Source organism: Schistocerca serialis, chromosome 11, assembly GCF_023864345.2.
Source record: "Schistocerca serialis cubense isolate TAMUIC-IGC-003099 chromosome 11, iqSchSeri2.2, whole genome shotgun sequence".
NCBI lineage: Eukaryota > Metazoa > Arthropoda > Insecta > Orthoptera > Acrididae > Schistocerca > Schistocerca serialis.
The window spans coordinates 113,687,034-113,706,174 of record NC_064648.1 but is presented as its reverse complement, the minus strand read 5'-3'; the positions used below and the strand labels follow the sequence as shown (position 1 = coordinate 113,706,174).

General features: G+C 50.3%; 1 protein-coding gene across 1 annotated transcript in view; it reads right to left on the bottom strand.

The window, feature by feature from the left end:
• Positions 1-19,141, bottom strand: part of LOC126426710 (alpha-mannosidase 2) — an 813,563-nt gene that overhangs the window by 94,640 nt on the left and 699,782 nt on the right. Inside the window, exon 12 of the mRNA XM_050088631.1 lies at positions 8,763-8,895. Coding sequence (XP_049944588.1) covers positions 8,763-8,895 — 133 coding nt within the window. The remainder of the gene's footprint in view (positions 1-8,762; positions 8,896-19,141) is intronic.

Below are 19,141 nucleotides of genomic sequence, written 5' to 3'. Positions count from 1 at the left end.
ATGTTGAATATGCTACAAATATAGCACCATTCTTATCCATCATCTATCAGAGATCATTGGAACAGCGGAAAGTTCCACGGGACTGAAAGAAGGCCCAGGTCATAGCAATCTATAAAAAGGGTATGAAATCGAATTCACATAATTACCGGCCAATTTCTGTGAATCGATTTGTTGTAGACTCATGGAACATATTTTGAGTTCACACATAATGACCTTTCTAGACTCTGAGAAGCTCATCAGCAGAAACCAGCACAGTTTTTGGAAACAGCTGGCCCTCTTTGTGCATGACATACCAGCTGGCCCTCTTTGTGCATGATATACAACAGGTTCTAGATACCGGCTCCCAGGTTGATGCCGTATTTCTCGACTTTCGAAAGGCGTTCGACTCAGTTCTGCACTTTCGCTTGTTCAAAAAAGAGCGCGCTTACGGTCTGTCCGATGACATACGCGGTTGGATAGAAAGTTTGCTAAAAGACAGAGAGCAGTATGTCGTCCTGAACGGGGTGACTTCAACAGAAACAAGTGTAACTTAAGGTGTGCCCCAGGGCAGTGTAATAGGTCCGCTGTCTTTCACGATTTACATAAACGATCTGGTTGATGGTATTGACAGCGGCCTTAGACTGTTTGCCGATGATGCTGTAGACTACAGGAAAGTAGTACCACACAAAAGTTGTGAAGAAATCAGTGAGGATTTGCAGAAAATAAGTGCGTGGTGTAATGACTGGTAGTTATCTCTCAATATCAGTAAGTGTAACCCACTGCGTATAACAAGGCGAAAATCCACATTAATGTACGAGTAGAAAATAAATTCTCTGTCTTTGGAAGCGGTAACATCCGTCAAGTATCTGCGTGTGACTATTCGAAATGATCTCAAATGGAATGATCAGTTTACACAAGTAACGGGCAAGGCGAACTCTAGATTGGTAGAATCCTGAAGCGATGCAGTCCCTCGACAAAGGAAATGGCTTACAATACGTTAGTTCGTCCAGTCTTAGAGTATTGTTCATCTGTATGGGACCCTTACCGGTTGGGTCTGATTCAAGAGATTGAGAAGGTCCAATGAAGAGCGGCAAGATTCGTGACTGGTACATTTAGACATCGCGAGAGCGTTACAAATCTCATAGAAAGTTTGGAGTGGGACACACTTGCAGATAGACGGCGCGCTAAGCGGAAGGGGCTGCTCACTAAATTTCGAAATCCGATCTCTGCTGAGGATGTAGAGCATATATTATTACGATCAACTTTCAGATCGTGCAACGATCGCCATTCAGAGATAACGGAAATTAGAGCTCGCACTGAGGCGTTCAGGCCGGCCGCGGTGCCCGTGCGGTTCAAGGCGCTACAGTCTGGTTCAAATGGTTCAAATGGCTCTGAGCACTATGGGACTCAAGTGCTGAGGTCATTAGTCCCCTAGAACTTAGACGTAGTTAAACCTAACTAACCTAAGGACATCACAAACATCCATGCCCGAGGCAGGATTCGAACCTGCGACCGTAGCGGTCTCGCGGTTCCAGACTGCAGCGCCTTTAACCGCACGGCCACTTCGGCCGGCGCTACAGTCTGGAACCGCGCGACTACTACGGTCGCAGGTTCGAATCCTGCCTCGGGCATCGATGTGTGTGGTGTCCTTAGGTTAGTTAGGTTTAAGTAGTTCCGAGTTCTAGGGGACTGATGACCTCAGATGAGAAGTTACGTCCCACAGTGCTCAGAGCCATTTGAACCATTTTGAGGCCACTCAGACAGTCGTTTTTCCCTCGCACGAACCGCGAGTGGAACAGACGGGGGGAAAAATGACTTTGGCGCGAATTGTCCCCTCCGCCACACACCGCTTGGTGGCTAGCGGAGTATATCTGTAGATGTAGAAGGTTTCTGACGTGCTTATGGCCCCACGACAGCAATTAACAGACGCTGAACACAGACAGGTAGTGTGGCAGCTAGACGCGCGGGACATTCTATTTCGGAAAACGTGAGGTAATTCAGCCACAGTGTCAAGAGTGTGATGGTAATATCACATTTCAGGCATGACCTCTCACCACGGACAACGCAGTGGCCGACGGCCTTCACTTAACGACCGAGAGCAGCGGCGTTTATGTAGAGTTGTCACTCCTGACAGACAGGCAACAGTGCGTGACAGAACTGCAGAAATCAATGTGGGACGTGCGACGAAAGTATCCGTTGGGACAGTGTGGCAAAATTTGGCGCTAATGGGCTATGGCTCCAGACAACTAATGCGAGTGCCTTTGCTAACGGCACGACATCGCCTTCAGCACCTCCCCTCGGCACGTGACCATATGGCAATATGGCAATAATTACCTTTGGCTACTTCGAGACCATTTGCCGCCATTTGTGGGCTTCATGTTCCCAAACAACGATGGCTAGAGGTCTGCGCGGATGCGGATATCCGCTGTATTTGTTACTTGGCGGATAAAATCGCGACCGGCGCGGATATCCGCGCGTCATCTGCGGATAATGAGCAAGGCATCTGCCCAGTACGTATGTTCCAATGTTAGTTGAAAACTTGCAGTCTGTTGACATTCTTGGAATGTTGCAGGGCGCGGCTAGAGCGGATGTCTGTTGTGCTCAGCCCCTGGCTACGACCGACGTAGCTGTACCCAAGAGACCTGCGCCTAATCCGTTCCCGCGACCGTGTCTTTTGTGTGGCCTGTGAAGTGCTCTCTGGGTGGCAAACCTGCCCACTGTCTACCATCAGATGGTTAGAGCGTCTGCCATGTAAGCAGGAGATCCAGCGTTCGAGTCCCGGTCGGGGCACACACTTTCATCTGTCCCCGTTGGCGTATGTCAACGCCTGTAAGCAACTAGGGGTGTTCATTTCATTGTAATTTCATTCTAACGAGCTGCATGGTCCCCGATGGTATCTGTTCTTTCGGACATGTCCAAATGAACAGATACCATCTTAGTATATACACTCCTGGAAATGGAAAAAATAACACACTGACACCGGTGTGTCAGACCCACCATACTTGCTCCGGACACTGCGAGAGGGCTGTACAAGCAATGATCACATGCACGGCACAGCGGACACACCAGGAACCGCGGTGTTGGCCGTCGAAAGGCGCTAGCTGCGCAGCATTTGTGCACCGCCGCCGTCAGTGTCAGCCAGTTTGCCGTGGCATACGGAGCTCCATCGCAGTCTTTAACACTGGTAGCATGCCGCGACAGCGTGGACGTGAACCGTATGTGCAGTTGACGGACTTTGAGCGAGGGCGTATAGTGGGCATGCGGGAGGCCGGGTGGACGTACCGCCGAATTGCTCAACACGTGGGGTGTGAGGTCTCCACAGTACATCGATGTTGTCGCCAGTGGTCGGCGGAAGGTGCACGTGCCCGTCGACCTGGGACCGGACCGCAGCGACGCACGGATGCACGGTAAGACCGTAGGATCCTACGCAGTGCCGTAGGGGACCGCACCGCCACTTCCCAGCAAATTAGGGACACTGTTGCTTCTGGGGTATCGGCGAGGACCATTCGCAACCGTCTCCATGAAGCTGGGCTACGGTCCCGCACACCGTTAGGCCGTCTTCCGCTCACGCCACAACATCGTGCAGCCCGCCTCCAGTGGTGTCGCGACAGGCGTGAATGGAGGGACGAATGGAGACGTGTCGTCTTCAGCGATGAGAGTCGCTTCTGCCTTGGTGCCAATGATGGTCGTATGCGTGTTTGGCGCCGTGCAGGTGAGCGCCACAATCAGGACTGCATACGACCGAGGCACACAGGGCCAACACCCGGCATCCTGGTGTGGGGAGCGATCTCCTACACTGGCCGTACACCACTGGTGATCGTCGAGGGGACACTGAATAGTGCACGGTACATCCAAACCGTCATCGAACCCATCGTTCTACCATTCCTAGACCGGCAAGGGAACTTGCTGTTCCAACAGGACAATGCACGTCCGCATGTATCCCGTGACACCCAACGTGCTCTAGAACGTGTAAGTCAACTACCCTGGCCAGCAAGATCTCCGGATCTGTCCCCCATTGAGCATGTTTGGGACTGGATGAAGCGTCGTCTCACGCGGTCTGCACGTCCAGCACGAACGCTGGTCCAACTGGCATGGCAAGCCGTTCCACAGGACTACATCCAGCATCTCTACGATCGTCTCCATGGGAGAATAGCAGCCTGCATTGCTGCGAAAGGTGGATATACACTGTACTAGTGCCGACATTGTGCATGCTCTGTTGCCTGTGTCTATGTGCCTGTGGTTCTGTCAGTGTGATCATGTGATGTATCTGACCCCAGGAATGTGTCAATAAAGTTTCCCCTTCCTGGGACAATGAATTCACGGTGTTCTTATTTCAATTTCCAGGAGTGTATAAAAAAGTAGTTAAGTTGTCGCAGAAATGGCACCCTGACAATAACTACGTCATTACCTACCATAATTCTAAGTACTACTGTCTATTACTATTAATTAGTCATTCAAAACTTAAATATATGCGGATACGGATAAGGAACTTGCGGATGCGGATTAATTGCCGCGGTTGTGGATTAGGACCTTGCGGATGCGGTGCAGATGCGGATTGCACTTTTCTTATCCGCGCAGACGTGTAACGATGGCACATCATCGGGCCACAACTGTTGGTGATTGAAGAAATGGATCCCAACGACTGGAAGACTGTGGCCTGGTCAGACGAGTCCTGATTAGATGTGGTAAGAGCTGGCGGTAGGGTTGCAGGGTTCGAGTGTGGTGCAGACCCCACCAGGCTATCGTCCCAAGTTTTGACGATGACACTGTCCAAGCTGATGGTGGCTCCATGACGGTGTGGGCTGTGTTTATATGGAATGTGTTGTAACTGCAACCAGGGCGGTCGCAGGGTAGCACTGACGAAAGGCACGGCGGGACCCGGGGAGAGGCCCGCGAATGACAACACGACGGAAACAGATGGACACGACCGACGTAGGACAGAACAAATACGACAAGACCGAACAACTGAGTCACAAGGAAACAAACTCGTAAACGAACCAGGAAGAAAGTAGTCTAGCGCAAGCGAGGTGTAAACCGACGTAAGCGAGATTAGACCGACTGGATGAGCTTTTTTTTTCTTTATTGTGATTTCATTCCCCCGCCCCATATGGGCAGAGGAGAGCTGTCAGCGGCACAATCCACCGCTCTTCAGCCAAGTGACATGAACTTAAAATAAGAATAAAATGTTACATACATAAGGCGATAAAGGGGAACTTAAAACAGAATAATGGGAGAAAATGGAGGTAAAAAATAGACTAACACTGAGACGTTCATGGAGGACAGTTAAAAAAAGTCACCAGAAAGTTAAAAAACACAGCTGGCCGATTCTTCAAAACTCACAGAAGTCACTGAAAGGACATGCACACATGAAAAGTCGGCCACAGTAGTAAAAACACTCTGGAACAACACACTTAAAACCCACTTTTAGCACACACGACGAAGAAGAAAACTGCCAGGCAGGACCTGCCGGGGGAAAGGTCAGAGAGGATGGAAAAGGAGGGGAGAGCGAGGGGCAGCAGGGGAAGCGGCGGGATGAAGAGAGGAGGGGAGTCAGCAGGGACACGTGGGGTGGGAGATGAAGAGGGAAGACAGGGCAGGAGTGAGTGCAGAGACACTGAAAGGGGGCACAAGAGAGGGAGGGAAGTAGGAGGGGGAAGCCGCTCAGGAGGAGGGAGGGGGGGGGGGAGGGAGCCCTGAGGAGGAGGCAGGAAGAGGGGGTTAGATTTGGTAGCAAGGGTAGATGTCAGGGCGAAGCTCATCTTCCGGGAGGGGTGGACGGTGGAAGTTGTGTTGGGAAAGGAGATGGAGGGTGTGGAGATTGAGAGAGGGTGGGACACAACGGTAAAGGCGCGGCAACTGGTTGGGGATGAGAGGAAGGGAGACACCAGGGGTTGAGGGGATCAGGGCGGCGGACACTGTATAGTCTACATCTACATCCATACTCCGCAAGCCACCTGACAGTGTGTGGCGGAGGGTACCCTGAGTACCTCTATCGGTACTTGACTTCCGCAAGGCGTTCGATACAGTTCCCCACAGCCGTTTAATGAACAAAGTAAGAGCATATGGACTATCAGACCAATTGTGTGATTGGATTGAAGAGTTCCTAGATAACAGAACGCAACATGTTATTCTCAATGGAAAGAAGTCTTCCGAAGTAAGAGTGATTTCAGGTGTGCCACAGGGGAGTGTCATAGGACCGTTGCTGTTCACAGTATACATAAATGACCTGGTGGATGACATCGGAAGTTCACTGAGGCTTTTTGCGGATGATGCTGTAGTATATCGAGAGGTTGTAACAATGGAAAATTGTACTGAAATGCAGGAGGATCTGCAGCGAATTGACGCATGGTGCAGGGAATGGCAATTGAATCTCAATGTAGACAAGTGTAATGTGCTGCGAATACACAGAAAGAAAGATCCCTTATCATTTAGGTTATAGCAGGTCAGCAACTGGAAGCAGTTAATTCCATAAATTATCTGGGAGTACGCATTAGGAGTGATTTAAAATTGAATGATCATATAAAGTTGATCGTCGGTAAAGCAGATGCCAGACTGACATTCATTGGAAGAATCCTAAGGAAATGCAATCCGAAAACAAAGGAAGTAGGTTACAGTACATTTGCTCGCCCACTGCTCGAATACTGCTCACCAGTGTGGGATCCGTACCAGATAGCGTTGACAGAAGAGATAGAGAAGATCAAACGGAGAGCAGCGCGCTTCGTTACAGGATCATTTAGTAATCGCGAAAGCGTTACAGAGATGATAGATAAACTCCAGTGGAAGACTCTGCAGGAGAGACGCTCAGTAGCTCGGTACGGGCTTTTGTTAAAGTTTAGAGATCATACCTTCACCGAAGAGTCCAGCAGTATATTGCTCCCTCCTACGTATATCTCACGAAGAGACCATGAGGATAAAATCAGAGAGTTTAGAGCCCACACAGAAGTGGACGGATGTGTTCGAGGAAAAGGAGAAGGTGGACTGGATGAGTGAGTGGCCGGCGCTTAAGTACGCTCTCGGGGGCGCCGCTATTGGACGCTGGGACCACGTGTTCCACTGTGGCGGCCCCACACTAAAAGCGGGCCAGCAGGCGCGCGCCGCCACAGCTCACGGTGCAGCGACCTCTATGTTTCTTCGACGTCCATGACGTCTGGCGCGGATTCACATTGCGCGGCGCGCAGTACCAGAGAATGGACTGCGTCCTGTGGTCCAACTGAACTGATCAAAGACTGGCAATAATTACCTTTGGCTACTTCGAGACCATTTGCCACCATTCGTGGGCTTCCTGTTCCCGAACAACGTTGTCACGTCACTGCTTACGGTGCAGCGACCTCTATGTGTCTTCGACGTCCATGACGTCTGGCGCGGATTCACACTGTGCGGCGCGCAGTACCAGAGAATGGACTGCGTCCTGTGGTCCAACTGAACTGATCAAAGACTGGCAATAATTACCTTGGCTACTTCGAGACCATTTGCCGCCATTCGTGGGCTTCCTGTTCCCAAACTACGTTGTCACGACATCAAGCCACAATTGTTGGTGATTGGTTTGAAGAATATTCTGGACAGTTCAAGCGAATGGCTTTGATGACCAAGATTGCCTCACATGTTCAGATGTGCAAATGTGTCTGAATTCCTAAAGGACCGAACTGCTGAACTCACCGGTCCCTAGACTTACACACTACTTACATTAACTTATGCTCAGAACAACACACACGCCATGCCCGAGGGAGGACTCGAACCTCCGGCGGGAGGGGCCGCGCAGTCCTGACATGGCTCCTCTAACCGCGCGGCCACTCCGCGTGGCTGCCTGACATGAACCGCACGTAACATTTACGGGGCATAATTGAGAGGTACGTTTGTGCACAAAATCCTGCACTGGTAACATTTTCGCAATTGTGGGCGGATATAGAGGCAGCATGGCTCAATAGCCTCAATACAGGGCGAATCAAAAGTCCTTGGACACCTTCATAAGTTGGAAGATTAAGGGGAAAATTGAAATGTGACGATGGGAACATAGGTTTGACGTGATGTTACAACTTTTGGAGTGAATGTCATTCATGGCCGCCATCTTGAAATCCGCCATTTTGGATTCAAGTCATTTTTTTTAAATGAGAAGGGGGGTGTATGACACATCAAATAACACTCGCTTGAGCTCTGGAATTTAGTGGTGTAATTTGTTCTTGTCTATCTTGTACAGTTTAGAAGTTATTAATGTTCAAAGTTACCTCGATACCAACTCATGTCTCGGGATGAACAACACGTAGAACACGTGTTGTAGCAATCGGTATGAAGGTAATTTCCCAACTTTGAACATTAATAATCTCTAAACTGTACAAGATAGACAAAAACAAATTACACCACTAAATTCCAGAGCTCAAGCGAGTGTGATTTGGTGTGTCATAAACCCCCCATCCCATTTTTAAAAAAATGACTTGAATCCAAAATAGCGGATTTCAAGATGGCGGCCATGAATAACATTCACTCCAAATGTTGCGGCCCCACGTCAAACCTGTGTTCTCATCATCACATTTCAATTTGCCCTTTAATCTTCCAACTTGTGAAGGTGTCCGAGGACTTGTGACTCGCCCTGTATTCTAGTGACTTGTTGAGCCCTTGCCGCCCTACACCGGGCACAAGCAGGTCCGACGCGACATTAGGTGCTGTCGGATGACTTTTGTCACCTCAGTGGCGCACGGAAGGCGTGTGTGACAGGAGGCGTGGTCCGAGGCGGGTGTACCTAGTGCAGTGGTAGAGACGGGAGGTGGCGGGGTGTGCATTATGCTTACCTCCCTCTCGGGCTCCCTGGAGTTGGGGTCCGGCATGAAGAGGTAGGCGCCGCTGTGGAACTGCGCCGACGGGTACGCTGCGAACAGCAGGCCGCACTGCGTCACACGGCCCGTCGCCTTGCGGGTGATGGCCCTGTGAACAACAACCAAACACCTCAGCTCGCTCTGAAGCTCAAACACACTGGCTCAACACCTGCAAGCAGACACATGTCGCACACAATGAGCCACTAGCCGACGTCACCATCAGTTCAAATGGCTAAAATGGCTCTGAGCACTACGGGACTTACCATCTGAGGTCATCAGTCCCCTACACTTAGAACTACTTAAACCTAACTAACTAACCTAAGGACATCACACACATCCATGCCCGAGGCAGGATTCGAAACTACAGCAGCGCGGTTCCGGACTGAAGCGTCTAGAACCGCTCGGCCACAGCAGCCGGCCATAACAAAGCAAATGACTACCGCAGCCGCTTGGGGGTTATACGGTATGGTGGCTCTCCATCCGCCATTCATGACGAAGATTTCAGTTAAGAACTGCTGCAGTCGGGTTCAAATACACTCCTGGAAATTGAAATAAGAACACCGTGAATTCATTGTCCCAGGAAGGGGAAACTTTATTGACACATTCCTGGGGTCAGATACATCACATCATCACACTGACAGAACCACAGGCACATGGACACAGGCAACAGAGCATGCACAATGTCGGCACTAGTACAGTGTATATCCACCTTTCGCAGCAATGCAGGCTGCTATTCTCCCATGGAGACGATCGTAGAGATGCTGGATGTAGTCCTGTGGAACGGCTTGCCATGCCATTTCCTCCTGGCGCCTCAGTTGGACCAGCGTTCGTGCTGGACGTGCAGACCGCGTGAGACGACGCTTCATCCAGTCCCAAACATGCTCAATGGGGGACAGATCCGGAGATCTTGCTGGCCAGGGTAGTTGACTTACACCTTCTAGAGCACGTTGGGTGGCACGGGATACATGCGGACGTACATTGTCCTGTTGGAACAGCAAGTTCCCTTGCCGGTCTAGGAATGGTAGAACGATGGGTTCGATGACGATTTGGATGTACCGTGCACTATTCAGTGTCCCCTCGACGATCACCAGTGGTGTACGGCCAGTGTAGGAGATCGCTCCCCACACCATGATGCCGGGTGTTGGCCCTGTGTGCCTCGGTCGTATGCAGTCCTGATTGTAGCGTTCACCTGCACGGCGCCAAACAAGCATACGACCATCATTGGCACCAAGGCAGAAGCGACTCTCATCGCTGAAGACGACACGTCTCCATTCGTCCCTCCATTCACGCCTGTCGCGACACCACTGGAGGCGGGCTGCACGATGTTGGGGCGTGAGCGGAAGACGGCCTAACGGTGTGCGGGACCGTAGCCCAGCTTCATGGAGACGGTTGCGAATGGTCCTCGCCGATACCCCAGGAGCAACAGTGTCCCTAATTTGCTGGGAAGTGGCGGTGCGGTCCCCTACGGCACTGCGTAGGATCCTACGGTCTTGGCGTGCATCCGTGCGTCGCTGCGGTCCGGTCCCAGGTCGACGGGCACGTGCACCTTCCGGCGACCACTGGCGACAACATCGATGTACTGTGGAGACCTCACGCCCCACGTGTTGAGCAATTCGGCGGTACGTCCACCCGGCCTCCCGCATGCCCACTATACGCCCTCGCTCAAAGTCCGTCAACTGCACATACGGTTCACGTCCACGCTGTCGCGGCATGCTACCAGTGTTAAAGACTGCGATGGAGCTCCGTATGCCACGGCAAACTGGCTGACACTGACGGCGGCGGTGCACAAATGCTGCGCAGCTAGCGCCATTCGACGGCCAACACCGCGGTTCCTGGTGTGTCCGCTGTGCCGTGCGTGTGATCATTGCTTGTACAGCCCTCTCGCAGTGTCCGGAGCAAGTATGGTGTGTCTGACACACCGGTGTCAATGTGTTCTTTTTTCCATTTCCAGGAGTGTATATGTGCAAAAGCAGGGCATCTATAAGGGTGTTACAAAAAGGTACGGCCAAACTTTCAGGAAACATTACTCACTCACAAACAAAGAAAATATGTTATGTGGACATGTGTCCGGAAACGCTTACTTTCCATGTTAGAGCTCATTTTATTACTTCTCCTCAAATCACATTCATCATGGAATGGAAACACACAGCAAGAGAAAGTACCAGCGTGACTTCAAACACTTTGTTACAGGAAATGTTCAAAATGTCCTCCGTTAGCGAGGATACATGCATCCACCTTCCGTCGCACGGAATCCCTGATGCGCTGATGCAGCCCTGGAGAATGGAGTATTGTATCAACGCCGTCCACAATACGAGCACGAAGAGTCTCTACATTTGGTACCGGGGTTGCGTAGACGAGAGCTTTCAAATGCCCCCATAAATGAAAGTCAAGAGGGTTGAGGTCAGGAGAGCGTGGAGGCCACGGAATTGGTCCGCCTCTACCAATCCGTCGGTCACCGAATCTGTTGCTGAGAAGCGTACGAACACTTCGACTGAAATGTGCAGGAGCTCCATCGTGCATGAACCACATGTTGTGTCGTACTTGTAAAGGCACGTGTTCTAGCAGCACAGGTAGAGTATCACGTATGAAATCGTGATAACGTGCTCCATTGAGCGTAGGTGGAAGAACGTGGGGCCCAATGGAGACATCACCAACAATGCCTGCCCAAACGTTCACAGAAAATCTGTGTTGATCACGTAATTACACAATTCCGTGCGGATTCTCGTCAGTCCACACATGTTGATTGTGAAAATTTACAATTTGATCACGTTGGAATGAAGCCTCATCCTTAAAGAGAACATTTGCACTGAAATGAGGATTGACACATTGTCGGGTGAACCACTCGCAGAAGTGTATCCGTGGAGGCCAATCAGCTGCTGATAGTGCCTGCACACGCTGTACACGGTACGGAAACAATTGGTTCTGCCGTAACACTCTCCATACAGTGACGTGGTCAACGTTACCTTGTACAGCAGCAACTTCTCTGACGCTGACAGTAGGGTTATCGTCAACTGCACGAACAATTGCCTCGTCCATTGCAGGTGTCCTCGTCGTTCTAGGTCTTCCCCAGTCGCGAGTCATAGGCTGGAATGTTTCGTACTACCTAAGACGCCGATCAATTGCTTCGAACGTCTTCCTGTCGGGACACCTTCGTTCTGGAAATCTGTCTCGATACAAACGTACCGCGCCACGGCTATTGCCCCGTGCTAATCCATACATCAAATGGGCATCTGCCAACTCCACATTTGTAAACATTGCACTGACTGCAAAACCACGTTCGCGAGAACACTAACCTGTCGATGCTACGTACTGATGTGCTTGATGCTAGTACTGTAGAGCAATGAGTCGCATGTCAGCACAAGCACCGAAGTCGACATTACCTTCCTTCAATTGGGCCAACTGGCGGTGAATCGAGGAAGTACAGTACATACTGACGAAACTAAAATGAGCTCTAACATGGAAATTAAGGGTTTCCGGACACATGTCCACATAACATCTTTTCTTTATTTTCATGTGAGGAATGTTTCCTGAAAGTTTGGCCGTACCTTTTTGTAACACCCTGTATGTCCTGTGCAGTGTTACAGATGTAAAAGAAAGGAACTAGTTTTTCGACTTGTCTGCCAGTTTCACATACATTTACATCAAAACATGATAAAATATTCGCGCTTTTTTACGCTTTAGTATTAGTACCCAAGTCATGTAACATAACGTCAAGTTAAGTAACATGAGATATGATGTCATGTCGTGTAAAACGAACACCTATATCTTTCCGTGCGAGCTCTGATTTCCCTCATTTTATCGTGGTGATCGTTCCTCCCTATGGAGGTCGGCGGCAGCAAAATACACTCCTGGAAATGGAAAAAAGAACACATTGACACCGGTGTGTCAGACCCACCATACTTGCTCCGGACACTGCGAGAGGGCTGTACAAGCAATGATCACACGCACGGCACAGCGGACACACCAGGAACCGCGGTGTTGGCCGTCGAATGGCGCTAGCTGCGCAGCATTTGTGCACCGCCGCCGTCAGTGTCAGCCAGTTTGCCGTGGCATACGGAGCTCCATCGCAGTCTTTAACACTGGTAGCATGCCGCGACAGCGTGGACGTGAACCGTATGTGCAGTTGACGGACTTTGAGCGAGGCCGTATAGTGGGCATGCGGGAGGCCGGGTGGACGCACCGCCGAATTACTCAACACGTGGAGCGTGAAGTCTCCACAGTACATCGGTGTTGTCGCCAGTGGTCGGCGGAAGGTGCACGTGCCCGTCGACCTGGGACCGGACCGCAGCGACGCACGGATGCACGCCAAGACCGTAGGATCCTACGCAGTGCCGTAGGGGACCGCACCGCCACTTCCCAGCAAATTAGGGACACTGTTGCTCCTGGGGTATCGGCGAGGACCATTCGCAACCGTCTCCATGAAGCTGGGCTACGGTCCCGCACACCGTTAGGCCGTCTTCCGCTCACGCCCCAACATCGTGCAGCCCGCCTCCAGTGGTGTCGCGACAGGCGTGAATGGAGGGACGAATGGAGACGTGTCGTCTTCAGCGATGAGAGTCGCTTCTGCCTTGGTGCCAATGATGGTCGTATGCGTGTTTGGCGCCGTGCAGGTGAACGCCACAATCAGGACTGCATACGACCGAGGCACACAGGGCCAACACCCGGCTTCATGGTGTGGGGAGCGATCTCCTACACTGGCCGTACACCACTGGTGATCGTCGTGGGGACACTGAATAGTGCACGGTACATCCAAACCGTCATCGAACCCATCGTTCTACCATTCCTAGACCGGCAAGGGAACTTGCTGTTCCAACAGGACAATGCACGTCCGCATGTATCCCGTGCCACCCAACGTGCTCTAGAAGGTGTAAGTCAACTACCCTGGCCAGCAAGATCTCCGGATCTGTCCCCCATTGAGCATGTTTGGGACTGGATGAAGCGTCGTCTCACGCGGTCTGCACGTCCAGCACGAACGCTGGTCCAACTGAGGCGCCAGGTGGAAATGGCATGGCAAGCCGTTCCACAGGACTAGATCCAGCATCTCTACGATCGTCTCCATGGGAGAATAGCAGCCTGCATTGCTGCGAAAGGTGGATATACACTGTACTAGTGCCGACATTGTGCATGCTCTGTTGCCTGTGTCTATGTGCCTGTGGTTCTGTCAGTGTGATCATGTGATGTATCTGACCCCAGGAATGTGTCAATAAAGTTTCCCCTTCCTGGGACAATGAATTCACGGTGTTCTTATTTCAATTTCCAGGACTGTATTTTCGCATTCGGAGGATAAAGTTGGTGACTGAAATTTTCTGAGAAGATTCCGCCGCAACGAAAAACGCTTTTCTTTTAATGATGTAAACCTCATATCCTGTATTATGTCAGTGATACTCTCTCCCATACTTCTCGATAATACAAAACGTGCTGCTCTCCTTTGAACTTTTTCGATGTACTCCGTCAATTCTATCTGGTAAGGATCCAAGACCGCACAGCAGTATTCTAAAAGAGAACGGACAAGCGAAGTGTAGGCAGTATCTTTAGTATATCTGTTACATTTTCCAGTCTTTGGTTAGCCTTCCCCACAACATTTTCTATGTGTTCCTTCCAATTTAAGTTGTTCGTTATTGTATTTCCGAGGTATTTAGTTGAATTTACGGCCTGCAGATCTGACTGATTTATTGTGCAAGCGAACTTTGTGTGGATGATCTCTCACTTTTCGTTGTTTAGGATCAATTACCAACTTTTCCACCACACGGATATCTTTTGTAAATCGTTTCGCAATTTGTTTTGATCCTCTGATGACTTTAGTAGTCGATAAACGACAACATCATCTGCAAAACAGCCTAAGACGGCTGCTCAGATTGTCTGCTAAATCGTTTACATAGACAAGGAACACTAAAGGGCCTATAATACTACCTTGGGGAACGAGCAAATGGCCTGTAAAAAATGGTTCAATTGGGTCTGAGCACTATGGGACTTAACATCTGAGGCCATCAGTCCCCTAGAACTTAGAACTACTTAAACCTAACTAACCTAAGATCATCACACACATCCATGCCCGAGGCAGGATTCGAACCTGCTACCGTAGCAGTTGCGCGGTTCCGGACTGGGCGCCTAGAACCGCTCGGCCACTGCGGCCAGCTAAATGGCCTATAACACTACCTTGCATGCATCACGAGCCTGGGACACTTCCTGCTATAGATGTACCCCGACACTCGCATTTTTCCTATTGTAGATGCATCCGACTCTCTAGAAGCACACAAATTTGTGTTTGTTTGTTCTTACACCCCCAACATTATATGTAACGGGAACTGGTTTTTGGGAGAAATGGTCCCCTCAGGGAAAAAATCACCTCCATGGACCCAGAAACAAATCCACCCACAGAAATTTCAACCCTCCAGCAAACTGTTTTTAGCAATTACATGTATGCTCTTGAGGTATACGATATGTTGTTTACTATGGTTGGGCAATTTTCTAGATTTTGGATACATGATAGGGACTCTAGCCTATAAATTGCAAGATGCGTGTGTGCCAACACATTGCAGCTAAGGAAGTTCACTGCACTGTGGAAGTAAGGTTAACTCAAATACGTCAAGATGTTTTGACTTGTATATGTTTGAAGCTGCCACATAACTCGGGCGGTTAGTTCCCTTCTTTTACATCCCAAACTCTCCCCAGGATATATTTGCCTTTTTTGAGCTGTGACAAGAGCACTTTTCATTCTGGTTCGCAACTTTTAGTTTACCATAATTTTGACACTATAGTGCAATAGCTTAGCAACTGATGTAGATTTTTGATGACTCGGTCGACAACTAATGCGATACAGGAGTTTTTAAATTGTCCTTCGAACTACGTTGCTTATATCGCGGCAATGGATAAAGCTTTCACAAAGCAACACGACGATCATTAATTACATGTGTTTGTTTGTCTTACTACAAATTCTGAGCCGTCCGCAGTGGTCGAGCAGTTCTAGGCGCTTCAGTTTGGAACCACGCGACCGCTACGGTCTCAGGTTCGAATCCTGCCCCGGGCATGAATGGGTGTGATGTCCTTAGGTTAGTTAGGTGTAAGTAGTTCTAAGTTCTAGGGGACTGATGACCTCAGATGTTAAGTCCCATAGTGCTCAGAGCCATTTGAGCCAACAAAATCTGAAAAGATTCGCACAAGTTTGAAGCAAAAAACTCACAAAAACGTGTTTTTTGCAGGTAAAATAGGAATGAAGCTAGATTTGTGACAGCGAGTTTTCAATTTTATCGAATGAAAGCATTTTTAATTTATGTGATTCATTTTAAATCGTTTCTGCGCGCTCAATTCACGCAAGAACGAATTTTATGGGCTACATTCAGCTCCACTTTAAACCATCGTATCTCCACAACGCACAAAGCTTGTTGGATAAATAAAAATCTGTTTTGACTTTATCCATTTATCTGTCTTCGTGCAACTTTGAATCGATTCGTACAAATTTAAAGTATCGAAGTGCCGCCCTTCAAAAAGAAACACGTTTCTTGATCGGTTTTGCACGTGAAACCAGAACGGTGCGTATTCAATTCAAATGGTACAATAAGTTGAGGATTAATTTCAGTCCAATTAAATTTTTTTTGCAGAAGGAAGTAACCAATTCGCAAAATTTGCCTGGGCGCCAGTTCCGGTTCGTCGTTTAAACCTTGGTTAATATACTGGGTGGATATAATTTAACTTTCCCTGTTTAATACGTTATAACACGGAGACTCACTGTCATACGAGTACCAAACATGGTAGCATTAATGTCCAGAGTACGGGGTGCATGATTTCCATGCGTCACGGCGCCACCGTCCAGTTCGACCTATGGCCACCAGATGCCGTGATCAGCTATCGTGATTCATAGTCCCACACACGTGACCAATCGCAGTGCACTTGTTGACGTGTCAACGTGAGATTGGACAGAAGGAGGAGAGCATTGTTGGTGAAGCTCTGTTACCAAAACAAGAGTAATGCTGCAGTTGCATTTCGAGGATATCGCCGGCTGAAAGGATTATGGAAGGGCCAGCTTTCTCCACCTGCTGTGCGGAGCATGATGAAAAAGATCGAATCGATTGGAGAACTGGGCCGGCAAGAGGCCGACGAGCGGTTGCACCACAAGTGGTTGATGATATCGCTGTTGCTATGGCTGGCAACGCTGCGCGCAATGCCCAATTGTCAGCCAGTGCGCGTGCTGTGTCACGATAGTTTGAACATCCCGTGGTCCACTGTACGGAAGGCCAATAGTCAGCCAGTGCGCGTGCTGTGTCACGACAGTTGAACATCCCGTGGTCCACTGTACGGAAGGCCAATAGTCAGCCAGTGCGCGTGCTGTGTCACGACAGTTGAGCATCCCGTGGTCCACTGTACGGAAGGCCAATAGTCAGCCAGTGCGCGTGCTGTGTCACGACAGTTGAACATCCCGTGGTCCACTGTACGGAAGGCCAATAGTCAGCCAGTGCGCGTGCTGTGTCACGACAGTTGAACATCCCGTGGTCCACTGTACGGAAGGCCAATAGTCAGCCAGTGCGCGTGCTGTGTCACGACAGTTGAACATCCCGTGGTCCACTGTACGGAAGGCCAATAGTCAGCCAGTGCGCGTGCTGTGTCACGACAGTTGAACATCCCGTGGTCCACTGTACGGAAGGCCAATAGTCAGCCAGTGCGCGTGCTGTGTCACGACAGTTGAACATCCCATGGTCCACTGTACGGAAGGCCAATAGTCAGCCAGTGCGCGTGCTGTGTCACGACAGTTGAACATCCCGTGGTCCACTGTACGGAAGGCCAATAGTCAGCCAGTGCGCGTGCTGTGTCACGACAGTTGAACATCCCGTGGTCCACTGTACGGAAGGCCAATAGTCAGCCAGTGCGCGTGCTGTGTCACGACAGTTGAACATCCCGTGGTCCACTGTACGGAAGGCCAATAGTCAGCCAGTGCGCGTGCTGTGTCACAACAGTTGAACATCCCGTGGTCCACTGTACGGAAGGCCAATAGTCAGCCAGTGCGCGTGCTGTGTCACGACAGTTGAACATCCCGTGGTCCACTGTACGGAAGGCCAATAGTCAGGCAGTGCGCGTGCTGTGTCACGACAGTTGAACATCCCGTGGTCCACTGTACGGAAGGCCAATAGTCAGCCAGTGCGCGTGCTGTGTCACGACAGTTGAACATCCCGTGGTCCACTGTACGGAAGGCCAATAGTCAGCCAGTGCGCGTGCTGTGTCACGACAGTTGAACATCCCGTGGTCCACTGTACGGAAGGCCAATAGTCAGCCAGTGCGCGTGCTGTGTCACGACAGTTGAACATCCCGTGGTCCACTGTACGGAAGGCCAATAGTCAGCCAGTGCGCGTGCTGTGTCACGACAGTTGAACATCCCGTGATCCACTGTACGGAAGGCCAATAGTCAGCCAGTGCGCGTGCTGTGTCACGACAGTTGAACATCCCGTGGTCCACTGTACGGAAGGCCAATAGTCAGCCAGTGCGCGTGCTGTGTCACGACAGTTGAGCATCCCGTGGTCCACTGTACGGAAGGCCAATAGTCAGCCAGTGCGCGTGCTGTGTCACGACAGTTGAGCATCCCGTGGTCCACTGTACGGAAGGCCAATAGTCAGCCAGTGCGCGTGCTGTGTCACGACAGTTGAACATCCCGTGGTCCACTGTACGGAAGGCCAATAGTCAGCTAGTGCGCGTGCTGTGTCACGACAGTTGAACATCCTGTGGTCCACTGTACGGAAGCTGCTTTGAACCATTCTCAAATGGTATCTGTACAAGATCCATATCGTACAGCAACTTGCACCACAGGATGCACAACGACCTGATGACTTCTATCTCCACTTTATCGCAAGGACTGAAGTTTACTAGGGCTGGCCCTGTACCATCGTATGGGCAGATGAAGTTCATTCTTCAGGTGAGGTGAACACACAGAATTGCCAAATGTGGAGATCTTCAGGTCCAGTCAGTCTGCATGAAGTTCCCCTGTATGGTGAACGTGTCACCCTATGGTGCGGCTTCACGATATCTTCATCGTTGGTCCATTCTTTCTTTGAACAGGTTGGCGCTCTGGGACCAAAGACGTGCAGTGTGACTGCCCAGCATTACTGCGATATGCTTCGCCAGCATGTCATGCCATATCCTACAGAAGAGAGACGCACTGAACTCCACAGTTTTCGTGCAAGATGGGGCCATACCGCACATCTCCTTCTCCGAAACTCGTTTGGTGGCGATCGAGTTATCAGCCGATCGTTTCCAAATGCTCAGCCAGCACGGTCACCTGATCTCACTCCCTCTTATTTCTGGTTGTGGGTCTACCTGAAGGACAGGTTTACCAAGGGAACTCTCACACATGTACTCATATGAATCCCAGC